Consider the following 14,843-nt stretch of genomic DNA (forward strand, 5'->3'; position numbering starts at 1 on the left):
CAGCACTGTGGGAGGCCAAGGCAGGAGGATCACTTGAGGTCAGGAATTCAAGACCAACCTAGCCAACATGGTGAAACTCCATCTCTACTAAAAATACAAAAATTAGCCTGGCATAGTGGCCTGAGCCTGTAACCCCAGCTACTCGGGAGGCTGAGGCATGAGAATCGCTTGAACCCAGGAGGCGGAGGTTGCAGTGAGCCGAGACTGTGCCACTGCACTCCATCCTGGCCAACAGAGCGAGACTCCGTCTCAAAAAAAAAAGTGGAAATTAAGGGACTTGCCCAAGATTACACAGTATACCGTGGAGTAGGGATTTTAACTCAGGCAGTCTTGGTTAAATACTTGCTCCCAAGGATGTTCATTGTAATATTTTAAGAGCTACAAACTAGAAACAGCTCAAGCTTGCAACAATATGAGACTAGTTAAATATTTTGTGATACATTTCTAAGGATTATACATTTCTAAGGATTAGGGGCAGCCCCTACAGAAATGAAGTCCACCTGTGCTGATGTGGAAAGCTCTCTACCACCCAGCAGTGATAAAAAAGCAAGGTACAGACCAGCGTGTTCCACTCAGAGCACAGGTCTTTTTGTGTTTTAAAAATGGATTGCATGTGAGTGCTAATAGCCTATATGGAATGTTAGTGCAAATTAGGTAACGGCAATGCCTCTGGGTGTTCACAGTCCCGGGGACATGTAGAAGAGGTGGCCCTATGCCTTCATTTCCACTTCACCTGGGCACATTAGGGCAGCGTTTCTATGAATAAGGATAATAGAAACATAATTGTTTCTCAATGTCTGGTTGAGATCGGTTCCAGGACCGCCCCCACCCAACCTGTGGATACCAAAATCCCCAGATGCTCAAGTCCCTGATATAAAATAGCAGAGTATTTGCATACAATTGTGCACTTTCCTTCTGTATACTTGAAATCATAGTGTTAATGCCATGTAGCTAGTTGTTATAAGGTACTGTTTAGGGAATAATGCCAGGAAAAAACGTCTGTACGTGTTCAGTACAGACCCAGTTCCTCCCCCTACCCCCAATATATTCAAATTCCATCCATGGTTGGTCAAATCCATCCATGAATTCAGAACCATGGACAGGGAGGGCCAACTGTATACACAGAGATGGCGTAAGTATGCAGACTAGAGCCTAAACCACAGACCCCCCAAGCTCACTGTCCTTATTAGTATAACTTGAGTATTCTTTATTTTCATTAGTATAATTTACTATTCCAGAAGACTTTTGTCAGGCAAATAACTATACTGTTCATTTGAGGACCTTCTCACAAGACACTGATAGGCCTTGGTAGACAGCTTACTCCTTAAAAGCCCTGAGACTCTTTCAACACCTCAGGACCTTGGCATTGCTGCTTTCACCAGCCCTAAGCTGTGCTATCGCCATCCTCAGCCAGTCCTAGAAAGCTCAATGCAGTAGGGCCTGGTCCTTCCCCCACTGAGCAGTGCCGCAGCTCTGTCAAGGAGGTGCTCTCTCTTACTGCCATGAGCAAGAAGCTCGGAGCTGTCTTAGCAGCAAGCTGTGTTGAGGTTATTTGGGGAGCTGGCAGGGAGCAGTGGATACCTCCTAAAATAGGCATAAGGGTGCTTGTGGATGGAATCACAATTAATGTCAACGTGCTTCTCTTTGGGAGAGAGACTGTGCAGAGAGCTTTTTTACTTTCCATTTTTGCATTATTTGAATGCTTGAGGCACATGTATCACTTTTATTACTGTTATTTTCTATGCCAATGGTGATTACCTGGTGATAAGATTATGGGCTTTTATGTCTACTTAAAAAACATTTTTTTTGCATTGAAAGTTCTTATAAAAAAGAGATTTTGGTCAATAATGTCAGCTGTCTCAGGTAAAATAGCTAGCTTTTCCTTTTTCATTTTAATAACTTAAAAATTATAATACATATGGAAAAGTATAAAAATCAAGTTTACCGTTTCACGATTGATCACAAATTGAACACACCCATGTAACCACCACCCAGGTCAAGAAGTAGAACATCACCAGCATCGCGAAAGCCTGTAGGGCCCCCATAAAGACACAGCCCCTCCCTTCACCTCAGAGATAGCCACTACCCTGACTTTAGCACCATAGATTGGTTTTGACTGATTCTGAATTTTATGAAAAACAGAAACATAAACTGTGTATTCATTTTGGAGTAGATTCTTTTGCAAAACACTAAAATTGTGTGATGAAGCCACATTGTTGCAAATACCAGTTTGTTTCCAGTGTTATATAGTATCTCATACTATAAATATACCACAGTTTACTTATCCATCCTACTCTTGATGAACATTTGGAAAGTGTCCATTAGGCAATTATGAACATTGCTGATAGGATTATTCACACACATGCCTTTCGTTTCTGTAGTTGACCCTTGAGTAATACAGGTTTGAATCACATGGGTCCACTTTTACATGGATTTTCTTCTGCTTCTGCTACCTGGAAGACAGCAAAACCAACCTCTCCTCTTCCTCCTCTGCCTACTCAATGCGAAGATGACAAGGATGAAGCCCTTTATAACGACGCATGTCCATGTAATGAATAGCAGATACATTTTCTTCCTTTTGATTTTCTTAATAATGTCTTTTTCTCTAGCTTACTTTGTTGTAAGAATACAGTATGTTGACATAAAACATCAAACATACAAAATGTATGTTAATTGCCTGTTTATGTCCTTGGTAAGGCTTTTGGTCAACAGTAGGGTATTAGTAGATACGTTTTTAGGGAGTTAAGTCATACATAGATTTTTCAGCTGCCTGGGCAGTCAGTACCTCTAACCCCTGCATTGTTCATGGGTCAACTGTATAATGAGAAGTGAAACTGCTGGGTCATAATATGGACATATATTCAATTACAGAAAATGACAAACTGTTTTTCAAAGTTGCTGTGTTGATGACTGTTATGAAACCTCAGTTCTTGTCTTCTTAGTTCAAAAATATTTAAACAAGAGACACAGCAAAGAAGATGCAGCATAGAGCAATGTATCACAAAGAATATTCTCAAAGTTAGGTGCAGAATAGACTACACCCTGAGAGAGGACTCAGATTGGGCTGCTCATAAGGATGAGACAGTGTTGCCTGTTACTGGGGAAACTCCTTTTATGGGAGTCTTACATGGTTATTCACAAGAGGGTGGGAAGAGGTGTGACTAGTAAGTATGTTCTGAGTGGTCCTCAGGGTGCACACACGCAGTAGCAGTACATGCTTGTTCATACATTCATATATTGCATGTCTTATTAGCATCTTAAATCTCCACCCAGGGGTGTGTTTTTTACAATTATTATGAACAAAGGGTCAGTCTGAGGTCAGGTAAAATAAAAAAGCATATGCTCTCTACAGGGGGTTGTTCCCTACTGGATGTAGCTTTGCTTGAATGAGCTTGACTACAACATGAGTGCTGGGGCTTATTGTGTTGATGGTGCGGTTGCCACAGTTGCCATCCCAAGGACTTGGTGGTTACTTCCCTGACTACCTCTCCTGCCTCAGCTGCACCTGTCTGCACTCCTCCAGCAGTGTGTGAGCTCTGCTGGCTCCTCTTGATTGCCGTTTGGTACTATCTAATTATCAATATTCTGGTAGGTGTTTAGTGGTATTTTATGGTGGTTGTACTTTGCGTTTCTCTCGATTTCATTAATGAAATCGAGCACCTTTTCATGTGTGTTGGATATTTGGATATGGTCGTTTCTAAAGCGTCTGGTTAAATGCCTTGCTCGCTTTTATCATTGTGCTGTCAGTATGATTTCCTTTTTTTTGAGACAGAGTTTCATTGCCGTTGCCCAGGCCAGAGTATAGTGGTGCCATCTCAGCTCACTGCAACCTCCGCCTCCCGAGTTCAAGCAATTCTCATGCCTCAGCCTCCCGAGTAGCTGGGATTATCAGGCGCCCACTGCCACGTTTGGCTAATATTTTTGTGTTTTTAGTAAAGACGGGGTTTCACCATGTTGGCCAGGCTCGTCTCGAACTCCTGACCTCAGGTGATCCGCCTGCCTCGGCCTACCAAAGTGCTGGGATTACAAGCATGAGCCACTACGCCTGACCAGTATGTTTTCATTATTATTTTTTGTAGGAGTTTTTCAAATATTCTGGATGTTAACCTTTCATTAGTTCTATGTGTTGCAAACATTTTCTCTCACTCTATGGCTTGGATTTTCACTGTCTTAATAGCATATTTGACAAACAAATGTTCTTTATTTTGATTTAATATGATGTTAATATTTCCCTTCATAAATAATGCTTGATGTTTTGTTCAAGAAATCTTTGCTTATTTTAAGATATTCTCTTATGTTTCCTTCTGGAACCTTTATTATTTTACCTTTTGCATTTAAATATACAAAAATCTTGGAATTTATTTTGTGTATGGTGTTGTTAAGTAGGGGCCAAGTTTAAATTTTCTTTTTTTAGAGACAAGGTCTCATTCTGTCTCCCAGGCTGGAGACATGAGTGATCGTGGCTCACTGCAGCCTCCAACTCCTGGGCTCAAGTGATCCTCCAGCCTCAGCATCCTGAGTAGCTGGCACTATAGGAACACACTAGCTAGCGCACTCAGCTAATTTGTTATTCTTTGTAGAGACGGTGGGGGGCAGGTCTTGCTATGTTGCTCAGGCTGGTCTCAAACTCCTGGCCTCAAGCAATCCTCCCACCTTGGCCTCCCAAAGTGCTAGGATTATACACCTGAGCCACCATGCCCAGCTCTGTTAAATTTTTAACATTAGTGATAGCCAACTGTCCATATGTGCGTGAACTTGTTCCTGGACTTTAATAACAATGTTATTCTTCTATTTGCCTATGCTTGTACTAATTTTGAACTGCCTTATTTTATAATACGTCTTAGTATTTGGCAGAATAAGTTCTCTCACTTTGTTCTTTCAAAGATTGTCTTGACCAGACTTGTTTCTTGGCATTTCTGTATAAATTACACACACACACACACACATACACACACACACATACACACACAGACACAATTTATTTTATATATATGCATCTCCAATGACAGCTTTTATTTCTCCCTTTCAAACCTTGTAATGTTTATTTCTTGAAATATTACATTGGCTAGAATGAAAAATACAGTGTTGGCTGGGTGTGGTGGCTCACGCCTGAAATCCCAACACTTTGGGAAGCCAAAGTGGGCAGATCACCTGAGGCCAGGAGTTCAAGACCAGCCTGGCCAACATAGTGAAACTGTCTGTAATAAAAATACAAAAATTAGCCTGGCCTGGTGGCGTGCGCCTGTAATCCCAGCTACTTGGGAGGCTGAGGTGGGAGAATTGCTTGAACCCGGGAGGTGGAGGTTGCAGTGACCCAAGATTGCACCACTGCACTCCAGCCTGGGCAGCAGAGCGAGACTCTGTCTCAAAAAAAAAAAGAAAGAGAAAGAGAAAAAGGAGAGGAGAGGAGAGGGGAGGGAAGAGAAACAATATTAACTATATTTAGAATGATGGGTATCCTTGAAGATCACGAGCATCCTTGTCTTAATAACAATCTGAGAGGGAAAAGTTTTCAAGAGTTTCAATATTCCATCATTATAGCATTACAATGCTTTTTCGCTTTTTAAAGTTACTATTTATCAGATTAAGGTAGTTCCACCCTACTTTGATAAAAGGGATTTTTGTTTTTGTTGTAACAAATGTATGTTGAATTTTATAAAGGTTTTTTAAACATATGGCTTTTTCCTTTATTTTATAAAAATGGTGACTAACACTAATTTTCAAGTATTAAATCAACCTCAAGTTCCTAAAATAAACCCAACCTGGTTTTCACACATTATCTGTTTATATATTGCTGAATTCATTTTGCTTTCTTTTAGGAATTTTGTACCTATGTTCGTGATCGACTTAGCCTATAGTTTTATTTCTTTCTTCTTCTAATATTATTGTCAGATTTTGGCAAGATTATGCTGGCCTTATAAAGCAAGTTTGGAAATGTCTGTTCCTTTTGTCCCTGGAAAAGGTTGCATAATACCTGTATTATTTTTTCCTTAAATATTGGAAGAATTCATTGATCTGGACCTAAAGTATTTTCGTGGACTTTTTTTGTGGCGGGTGGTGGGCAGGTAGGGTTAAAATTTCGGATTCAGTTTTGTTTCAGATAGAGCACTATTTAAATACCTATTTCTTCTCGTGTCCATTTTGACAAGTTTTGTTTTCCTAGGAATTTATACATTTTGTATACATCTTCGAATGTATTGACATAAAGTTGTTCACAATATTCTCTCCTTACCTGTTTGGTTTCTGCTTGGTCTACAGTGACGGATCCCTTTCATTCCTAACATTGCTCTTTGTCTTTCTTCATCTGTCTTGCTAGAATTTTATAAATTTTTTACTTTAAGAAACCAGCTTTTTTTATTTGATACTCTGAGCTATGATGTTTTCCATGTTATTAATTTTCCTTTTATATTTTGATATATTTAGACAACTGATTTTGTCAGCCTCTATCTTTACTTATAAAAGCTTTTAATATAATTTTTTCTCTAAATTTCTTATTAGTTGCATCCCACACATTTTTTACTATAATTCAGTTTAAAATGTTTTATTTCCATTTCTTCTTTGATCTACAGGTTATTTAGAAGTGCATTGCTTCATTTAAAAATATGTGGAGATTTTTCCATTTATCTTTTTGTTATAGATTTCTAGTTTAATTTCACTGTTATCTGTAATCATATTCCATGTGATTTTAAACCTTTGAAATGTTTTGGAAATTGCCTTAAAGGCCAGTATATGGCCTATTTGGGTAAATGTTCTATATGCACTCGAAACAAATGTAAATTCTGCAGTTGTTGGGGGCAGTGTTCTATATATACATCAACTAGGTGGATTTTGTTAATGGCATTGTTCAAATCTTCTATATTCCTATTGGTTTTTTTTTTTTTTGTCTTCTTGTTCTATCAGATACTAAGAGATGTATTAAAAACCGCCCAAACAGGATTATGAATTTGTTACTCCCTTTAAGTCTGTGAATTTTTTCTTTATATATTTTGAAGCTATATTATTAAGTGTATACAGATTTAAATTTTTTTTTTTTTTTTTTTTTTTGAGAAGGAGTCTGGCTCTGTCGCCCAGGCTGGAGTGCAGTGGCGTGATCTCAGCTTACTGCAAGCTCTGCCTCCCGGGTTCACGCCATTCTCCTGCCTCAGCCTCCCTAGTAGCTGGGACTATAGGCGCCCAACACCACGCCCGACTAATGTTTTATATTTTTAGTAGAGACGGGGTTTCACCGTGTTAGCCAGGATGGTCTCGATCTCCTGACCTCGTGATCCACCCGCCTCTGCCTCACAAAGTGCTGGGATTACAGGCGTGAGCCACCGCACCTAGCCCCTTTCATTAGTATTAAACATTCCTCTTACTATCCACTAGTTCTCCTTTCCTTTGTCTGATATTGATATAACTATGCCAGCGTTTTTTGGGGGAGGAGTGGAGTTTGCATGGTATATATTTGTCCATGTTTTTACTTTTGACACTTTTTTACGGTGTATCTCTTGTAAGCACCGTATAATTGAGATTTTTAAAAATCCAGCCTGGCACTCTTTATTTTTACACTTGGTATAATTACTGGTAAATGTGAACTGAAATCTACCTACTCACCATCTTAACATGAGTTTGCGATTCATCTTGCTTGTTCTGTGTTTCCTTTTCTTCTTTCATTTTGGATTAAATATTCTGTACCATTGCATTTTCCCAGCTCTTAGCATATGAAACTGCAGCTAGGACTAAAACCAGAGGAGGGCACACAGAATCTTGACTGCTCTTCAGAAATATGTGGCACTCCATTAAAATGAAGATTTTTGCTGCTCACTCCAGAAATATTGAATCAAAACGTGGAGCATGAGACAGGCAAGGTGCGTTTGTTTTTAAAGCTCCATAGGTCACTCTGATGGACAGTCTAGACTCTGTTTCCTCCTACACCTTTGAAAGGTAAATACAGAAAATGAGGCTGAGAAAACACCTTTAGAATCAGTCCCCTTTGTTAGCACTTCAGTGGTTCCTGCACAGGGCACAGATGCCGAGCTCTGCTTAGACTCCAGCCCCCAGGCTGGCTGGCTGGTTCCACCTTACATAGCCCAGAGGCTCACCCCAATCAGGCAAGGGGCTCCCCATGTCAGCCAGGCTCCTCTTATCTGGTGTCTGACACCGCAAACGCAGCAGCCCGAATATCCCAACCTGGCTTCCTTCTCCTCACTGCTTGCCTGATTCCTGGCATGGCCCTTCCGGAGGAATGGCAAATCTTTATTTCCACTACACAGGGAGACCTGTTATTATCCCTAAGAAGCCAAGCAATGTGTATGCTGAATCTCCTCAATCACCATGTACACTGGACTTTTTGCTTTATTGTAGTCATTACTGTTACAATATTGATGGCACTGTGGACTGCATTTTTATAAGGTCATCTGAAGAATCCTGAGCCCTTGTTTCCTGTAGAAAGAGTGGTTTCCTTTAAAATTAACCACAAAAGCCCTAAATAGTATTACAAAAATGAGTATCTACTTCTTGTGAAGTACTTTAGTGCTTTCAGCTGTATCAGAAATAGTTAAAATTGGTATATCAATTTTACCTTCAACATTCAAATAAGAAAAAAAACTGGAGATAGAGGTAAACAAACACTTTTCTACCTTAAGCAAGAAGATATTTGGTACAGAGACAAAAACCAAATAAGCAAAGAAGAAAACATACCGTTAACTGAAAACATAAAAAATTATATCTTAGTGTGACCTTCTTCCAGCAAAATAATAATAATATAATATTAATAATAAGTCAATAGCTATGCCCTAAAGTGGGTGCAGGTGTTTTGATTTATAATATCATATTATGCATATAATGCATATGATATTGTCCTCATAAAAGCAAATGTTATACAGAGAAAATCTGACCTTGTTTTTAACAATTTCTCAGAAAGAGATATTGTTGTGGAAAGAATTCTAAAGGATTTTTTGTTTATTTTTGTTTAGCCTTAAGGTTTCAAATGTATATTTTTATTTAAAAATAATAATAACGCAGTCTGTTCTGTGCAGAGTGTCCTTCCGGCTCCAGGGGCCCTGCAGCTGCTCTGCTTGGGGCTGATTTTCCAGTCCCTACAAGCCGACTTCTCCTGTGGCTTTCTAATACGAGCCCCTGAATAAATAGGATGAACATACAAAATCTGACCGTTATGAGAGACTGTGGCAGGGGTGAGGACAGATGCAGATTTTACTCAGGGTCTTCCTTGGGAAGGCCTGGCCTCTCCTCAGTCAGCAGCCACCTGAGAAGTCTCCCAGGTCAGCCCTGCACATTGTGCCCAGGAGATGTGTCCCTCTGGTGACAAGGCCACAGGGGAGGCAGGGACGTGTGCAAGTCTTCTCCGGTGCTCCCTTCCTGAGGGTGAGGACAAGCTGGCTACTGATCTGTCCGTCCCTATCCCTCCTCCCAGGGAGCTGGCACTGACTCTAGCACCTGCCCTTAAACATTTCTCAGGGGTATACCTTTTATGGCCTTTTGTGTTGTGTTTCACTGTGATGCAGGCTGATTGGGTTGGAAGCCAGAGGAAATCACGTAGCATCCTGTGTTCCCAAGATCTCCCCTGGGTCTGGCAGTGTGCATGCGTGCCCTCTCCAGAGGCTCAGGCCTCGTGGGTGATGAGGCTCAGCAAGCAACCTGGCCTGGATCCCATTCCCCCGTGGAGGTCCCCAGGTACTGTGCTGGCCTGAAGGAAGGGCTCAGGGCAGCAGCACAGAAGCTTCCCTCCTAGAAAGGAAAAAAGGGAAAGACCAGCAAAGGACAGGAAGGACAGGGCCTAAACTTCTTCCTTCCTTGAACCATGGGTCCTGAGGGAGAAGAATTCCAGGAGAATCTGAGAATGACCCTTGGGGAGCTAATGCATAAATAGTTAGCAAATAAAATGGAACACCTTTCTTGGCACTTTCATTTCCAGGTATCTCCAAAGTCATTTAAGAGGAATTTTTAAAGATTCTGCCTTTTGTTCAGGCCCATTGCAGTGCCATGTTTAGCCAGGTTTCTGTCTCCCAAACAGTGCAAAGTGGGTTGGTTCACGATGACCCCACAGTTGACAGTGTGTACTTAAACTTCTGTGATCTTACTTAATCCTACTGCAACCCTGTGGGGTGGCAGGCAGGGAATGCCACCGCCCTGTGGAGATGAGGCACCTAAGCTTCAGGATGGAAGTGTCTCCTGGTGTGGTCCTTCTGCTCCTGTCCCACTGCCACTTCTAACTCATTTTGAGAAAGAAGCTGCTCTTTGTGGCCAAACACACGTGGGAAAAATGAGATTACTTAGCACCTGTGAAAGCGTCTTGAGGACAGGCAAGGTGGTGAGGCGAAAGGGCCTATAACAAAGTGAGCCCCTGAGAAAGTGACATGCATGAAGGAGTGCAATTAGAACTGAGACGGTTCTGTGGAGAAATCTTTGAAATCTTTGACCAGTCTGAGTCCTAACTGCAGTAAAAATCCATGGGCATGCTTATATTTAACATTTTAACACAAGTTAACAACATTTTGGTAAACACATCTTAGGTGGGAGGGAAAGCGGTGGTGAGAAAGAGGGAAGGGCAGAATCTGGGGTCTGTGTGGGGCCTGGAAGCCAGGCTGCCAACAGTACTTGCAGCATGCTGTGCCGTGGGAGTCCTGTGGGCTTCCAGCTAATGGCCATGCTGACCATTGGGAATGAGGTGCCTCTCAGCCCCGAGGCCGTTCGTTAAACAATCCATCTCTTTGCCTTTGGTAGCCTCTTCTTCTTCCTCTTCCTCTTCCTCTTCATAATCCTCGTCATCACTCCTCACATCCTGGATGCTCTAGACAAAGGAAAGAATTGGCTGTGAGTGACAATCTTCCAGGAAGAGTCTTGAGTAAATCTGCCAACAGCCAGTTTCAAGTATGGCTCCCCTTAAGGAAAACCCAATATCCAAATAACTAAACATTCACCAAGATTGACTATATCATGGATCATAAAGCCAACCTTAACAAACCTAAATAATTGACATTACACGAAGCATATTTCTAGACCATAATGGAATTAAGCTAGAAACCAATATCAAAAATAGGGAAATTTCAAAACACTTAGAAAGTAAATAAGACCCTTCTAAACAATCGCTGGGTCAAAGAGTAAGATTCAAAGAATATTAGAAAATATTTTAAACTAAATGAAAATGAAAATACAACATATCAAAATTTGTTCAATGCAGCTAAAATATGCTTAAAAGGAAATACATAGCTTTACATGTTTATATTCAATAAGAAAAAAGTCTCAAACAATTTCAGCTTCAACTTTAAGAATCTAGAAAAAAAGAAGAGCCAAATAAACCCAAGGCAAGCAAAAGGAAGGAAATAATTAGGACAAAACAATGAATGAAACTGAAAACAGAAAAAACAATAAGGAAAACCAATAAACCCAAAAGCCAATTCTTGGAAAAGATCTAATAACTCACTAGCAAGACTGATAAAGAAAAAAGAGGGAAAACACAAATTAACAGTAAAGAAAAAGAAGACATGACTAAAAGATACTGCAGACAATATAAGAATAACAACAGAATGCTATGAACAACTCTATGCATATACATTTGACAACTTAGATAAAATGGACCAATTTCTCAAAAACTACAAACTACTAAAACTTGCCCCAGCCGAAACAGGTAATCTGGATAGTCATATAACTATGAACGACATTTAATTTGTAATCAAAAACCTGAAAAATAGCAGCACTAGGTCCAAATGTTTACATTGGTAAATTCTATGAAACACAAAAAGGAGAAATAACACAAAACATCCACAATCACTTCCAGAAAATAGAAGAGGAGGGAACAGGTCTCATTTTATTTTATGAGGCCAGAATTACCCTGTGTAAAGTTTTTGCAGATGTGATTAAGATCCTTGAGATGAGAATAGTATCCTAGATTATGTAAGTGGGCCCTCTATGGCATCACAAGTGGTCCTTATAAAAACAGAGGCAGAGGAAGGGCCAACACACAGAAGACAGGCAATGTGAAGACAGAGAAGAGACTGGAATGATGCAGTTACAAGCCAAGAAATGCTGGCAGCCACCAGAAGCTAGAAGCAGCAAAGAACAGATGCTCCTCTAGTGCCTCTGAAAAGAACACGACCCTGCTAACTGACACCTTGATTTTGGCTCAAAACTAATTATGGACTTCTGACCTCTTGAACTGTGAGAGAATACATTTCTGTTATTTTGAGCACCAAATTTGTAGAAATTTGTTACAGTCACCATAGAAATTAATACAACTAGCAGTGGCCAATTAGAAACTGAAATTTAAAAATCTGTGCCATTTATGATAGTTTCAAAAATCAAATACCTAGGTATACATCTAACAAACCATGTATAGGATCTGTATGTAAAACCTACAAAATTCAGAGAGAAATCTGAAATTCTTTGAAAGAAATCAAAGAAGACCTAAATAGTTGGAGAGACATACTATGTTCATGAATTGGAAGACTGAACATAATGAAAGTATTAATTATCCCCAAATTATCCTATAGATTCTATGCAATACTAATCAATGTCCCAGCAGAATTTTCTGTAGATGCAGACAATGTAATTCTAAAATTTATATGGCGAGGCAAAGGAACTCGAATAGCTAAAGCAATTCTGAAAAACATAATAAAATGGGAGGACTTACACTGCCAGATTTTAAGACTTATATAAAGTTACAGTAATCCAGACAGGGTGGTATTCGCAAAGGAATAAACATGCAGATCAGTGGAACAGAATGGAGGCTCTAGAAATAGATCCACACAAATATGGCTGATTGAATTTTTACAAAGGTTCAAAGCAATTCAGTGGAGAAAGAACAGTCTTTTCAACAAATGGTCAGAGCAACTGGACATCTGTAAGCAAATAAGTAAACTTTGACTAAAATGTCATACATTGTACAAAAGCCAGCTTAATGGATCTAAATGTGAAATATAAAACTTTAAAACTTTTAGAAGAAAACCCATGACCTTGATCTGGGCAATGAGTTCTTAAACATGGCACTAAAAACATGAAAGAAAAAACTGGCAAACTGGAATTCATCAAAATTAAAAACTTTTGCTCTAAGACAGACACTATTCAGAGAATGAAAGGATAAGCTGCAAACTGGGAGAAAATATTTGCAAATCACATATCCAATTTGTATGCATAATAAAGAACTCTCAAAACTCAATGGTAAAAAAAAAAAAAAAAAAAAAAACCCTAATTTAAAAAATGGACAAAAGGCATACAAAGAGACGCTTTATCAAAGAGGACACAGGATGACAAATAAGCATATGAAAGGATGTTCAACACCATTAGTCATTAGGAAAATGCAAATGGAAACCATGATGATGTACAACTACAAACCCATTAGAATAGCACAAGTTAAAATGACTGGCAATACCAAGCGCTGACAAGGACGCAAAACAATTGGAACACCCACACAATGAAATGCTCCTAACAATAAAAAGGAACAAACTATTGACATTTATAAGAAGTTGGATGAATCTTAAAGACATTATGCTGAGTAAAAAAATGTTAGTTTCAAAATATGATCTATTGTACGACACGTGAATATCATTTTCATGACATTCTCAAAAAGACAAAACTATAGGGATGGATAACAGGTAAGTGGTTGCTGGAACTGGGTTACAGGAAAGAGTTATTTGGGTTGATGAAATGATGCTGTGTATCCTGATTATGGGGATGACTGCATAAATATACACACATGTTAAAATTCACAAAACTCTACATCAACAGAAAAATGTCCATTTTCCTGATAATAATTTTAAAAATAAAACTTATAAGGATTTCTTTTTAAAAAGCAAATACTGTGGGTTTTCCCACTAACACTTGCAAAGTAAAGTACTACTCATGTGGGCATTTTGGTTGTCAGGATATTTTTATTACTTGTAATTAGAATGTTTTCTATTTTCTTCATGCAAGAACTCTTTCAAGGACAGTTACTCATTATGAGTTATATGTTTCCTCCTCTTCTCTCATGGTGTCTCAAAGTAATTTTGCAGAGAAATCTAGAAAAATAACATTGCCCCGAGGAAAGGAGATGGAGGTGCTATAGATCCACCCTCATTGTGGAAGATAAAGGATGATATGAATTATTAAAACAAATAAGATAACTCAAGCTCTGTGCATGTCCAGTGATAGACATGACCCCAGGATCACCCTCTAGGCCAGTTCACGAATGTCTCTATTAAACCCAGCTTAGAAAAGAAAAAAAGATATGGAAGATGAAGACTGTTTCTTCTCACATCATTTTTCAAGATGACATCCATAACTATACAACTTCTTTTTTCCCTTTTGTGACCTGCAGACTAAAACTGACCACCTCCCAAGAGTCTCAGCATATATGTAACCAAATACCTCCTCTGTGTGTAATCTGAACATGGCTTTTGAAAAACCAACGTGCCCACATTATGCTAGCTGAATCACAGAAATTCAACTTCATGGGGCTCGTCTCTGTATGTTCGGTGCTTTTCCACAACACCACAGAAAGGGTGTCAAAATGAACAAGCCTCCTTGTAAACACTGAGGAATAAACTTGGCATCTCCTCAGTTAAGATGCATCAGAGAAAGGCAAGCTTTCTCTGATATGCTGGGAGCCAGGATCAAAAGCACTCCCTCCTACAGATGAAGCCTTTCAGGAAAGGGCCATGCTTGGTTGATGCTTGCATAGTCAGTGCCTCTTCCTTTCTCAAAAGATTTCTGTAGAGAACAAGGGTATATTAATCTGTTTCCATGCTGCTGATAAAGACATACCCGAGACTGGGAAGAAAAAAAGGTTTAATGAACTTACAGTTCCACACTGGCTGGGAGGCCTCACAATCATGGCAGAAAGCAAGGAGGAGCAAGTCACATCTTAC

At 39.6% G+C, this 14,843-nt stretch overlaps 1 protein-coding gene and 1 long non-coding RNA gene across 3 annotated transcripts in view; one reads left to right on the forward strand and one right to left on the reverse strand.

The window, feature by feature from the left end:
• Positions 1-14,843, forward strand: part of LOC134757291 (uncharacterized) — a 64,976-nt gene that overhangs the window by 19,071 nt on the left and 31,062 nt on the right. Inside the window, exon 2 of the long non-coding RNA XR_010131094.1 lies at positions 7,691-7,847. This is a non-coding gene — a long non-coding RNA (uncharacterized lncRNA). The remainder of the gene's footprint in view (positions 1-7,690; positions 7,848-14,843) is intronic.
• The window catches only part of CERS3 (ceramide synthase 3), a 145,508-nt gene continuing 138,981 nt past the window's right edge, over positions 8,317-14,843 (reverse strand). For both annotated transcript variants that reach the window (XM_055364227.2, XM_055364225.2), the window contains exon 12: positions 8,317-10,789. In XM_055364227.2, the coding sequence (XP_055220202.1) occupies positions 10,637-10,789 (153 nt within the window). In that variant the 3' untranslated portion in view covers positions 8,317-10,636. The remainder of the gene's footprint in view (positions 10,790-14,843) is intronic.

The sequence above is a fragment of the Gorilla gorilla genome, chromosome 16 (genome assembly GCF_029281585.2).
Source record: "Gorilla gorilla gorilla isolate KB3781 chromosome 16, NHGRI_mGorGor1-v2.1_pri, whole genome shotgun sequence".
NCBI lineage: Eukaryota > Metazoa > Chordata > Mammalia > Primates > Hominidae > Gorilla > Gorilla gorilla.